Here is a 424-nt window from a genome sequence, read left to right as displayed (position 1 = left end):
CCCCCGGCCCATCCCCCCCATCGAGTACTGCCTGGGCTGCGTCTCCAACACCGCGTCCTACCTGCGGCTCTGGGCGCTCAGCCTGGCCCACGCCCGTGAGTGCCCCCCTGGCTTCCCCCCCCTCTCCTTCCCCTGCCGGAGCTGACATCCCCTTCTCCCCCTGTTTCCCTCTGCCCCAGAGCTCTCAGAGGTGCTGTGGACCATGGTGATGCGCCAGGGCTTCGTAGCCCTCAGCTACGCTGGGGGGCTGGTGCTGGTACCCGTCTTCGCCGCCTTCGCCGTCCTCACCGTCGCCATCCTCCTGGTGATGGAGGGGCTCTCTGCCTTCCTCCACGCCCTGCGCCTGCACTGGTGAGCCTCTCCCGGGGCTGGGGGGAGCAGGGGGGGAAGGGGACCAAGACCCCCCACCCCCCCCTCACTGTCC

At 70.3% G+C, this 424-nt stretch overlaps 1 protein-coding gene across 1 annotated transcript in view; it reads left to right on the top strand.

Annotated features, from left to right (window-relative positions):
* TCIRG1 (T-cell, immune regulator 1, ATPase, H+ transporting, lysosomal V0 subunit A3) overlaps window positions 1-355 on the top strand; it is a gene marked incomplete at its 5' end in the record, with an annotated part of 3762 nt that extends 3407 nt beyond the window's left edge. The window contains 2 exons of the mRNA XM_010004466.1: window positions 18-95; window positions 180-355. Coding sequence (XP_010002768.1) covers window positions 18-95; window positions 180-355 — 254 coding nt within the window. The remainder of the gene's footprint in view (window positions 1-17; window positions 96-179) is intronic.
* Between the last annotated feature and the right edge of the window lie 69 nt (window positions 356-424).

Source organism: Chaetura pelagica, unplaced genomic scaffold (assembly GCF_000747805.2).
Source record: "Chaetura pelagica isolate M959 unplaced genomic scaffold, ChaPel_1.0 scaffold579, whole genome shotgun sequence".
Classification (NCBI taxonomy): domain Eukaryota; kingdom Metazoa; phylum Chordata; class Aves; order Apodiformes; family Apodidae; genus Chaetura; species Chaetura pelagica.
This window is presented reverse-complemented; position numbering and strand designations above follow the sequence as displayed.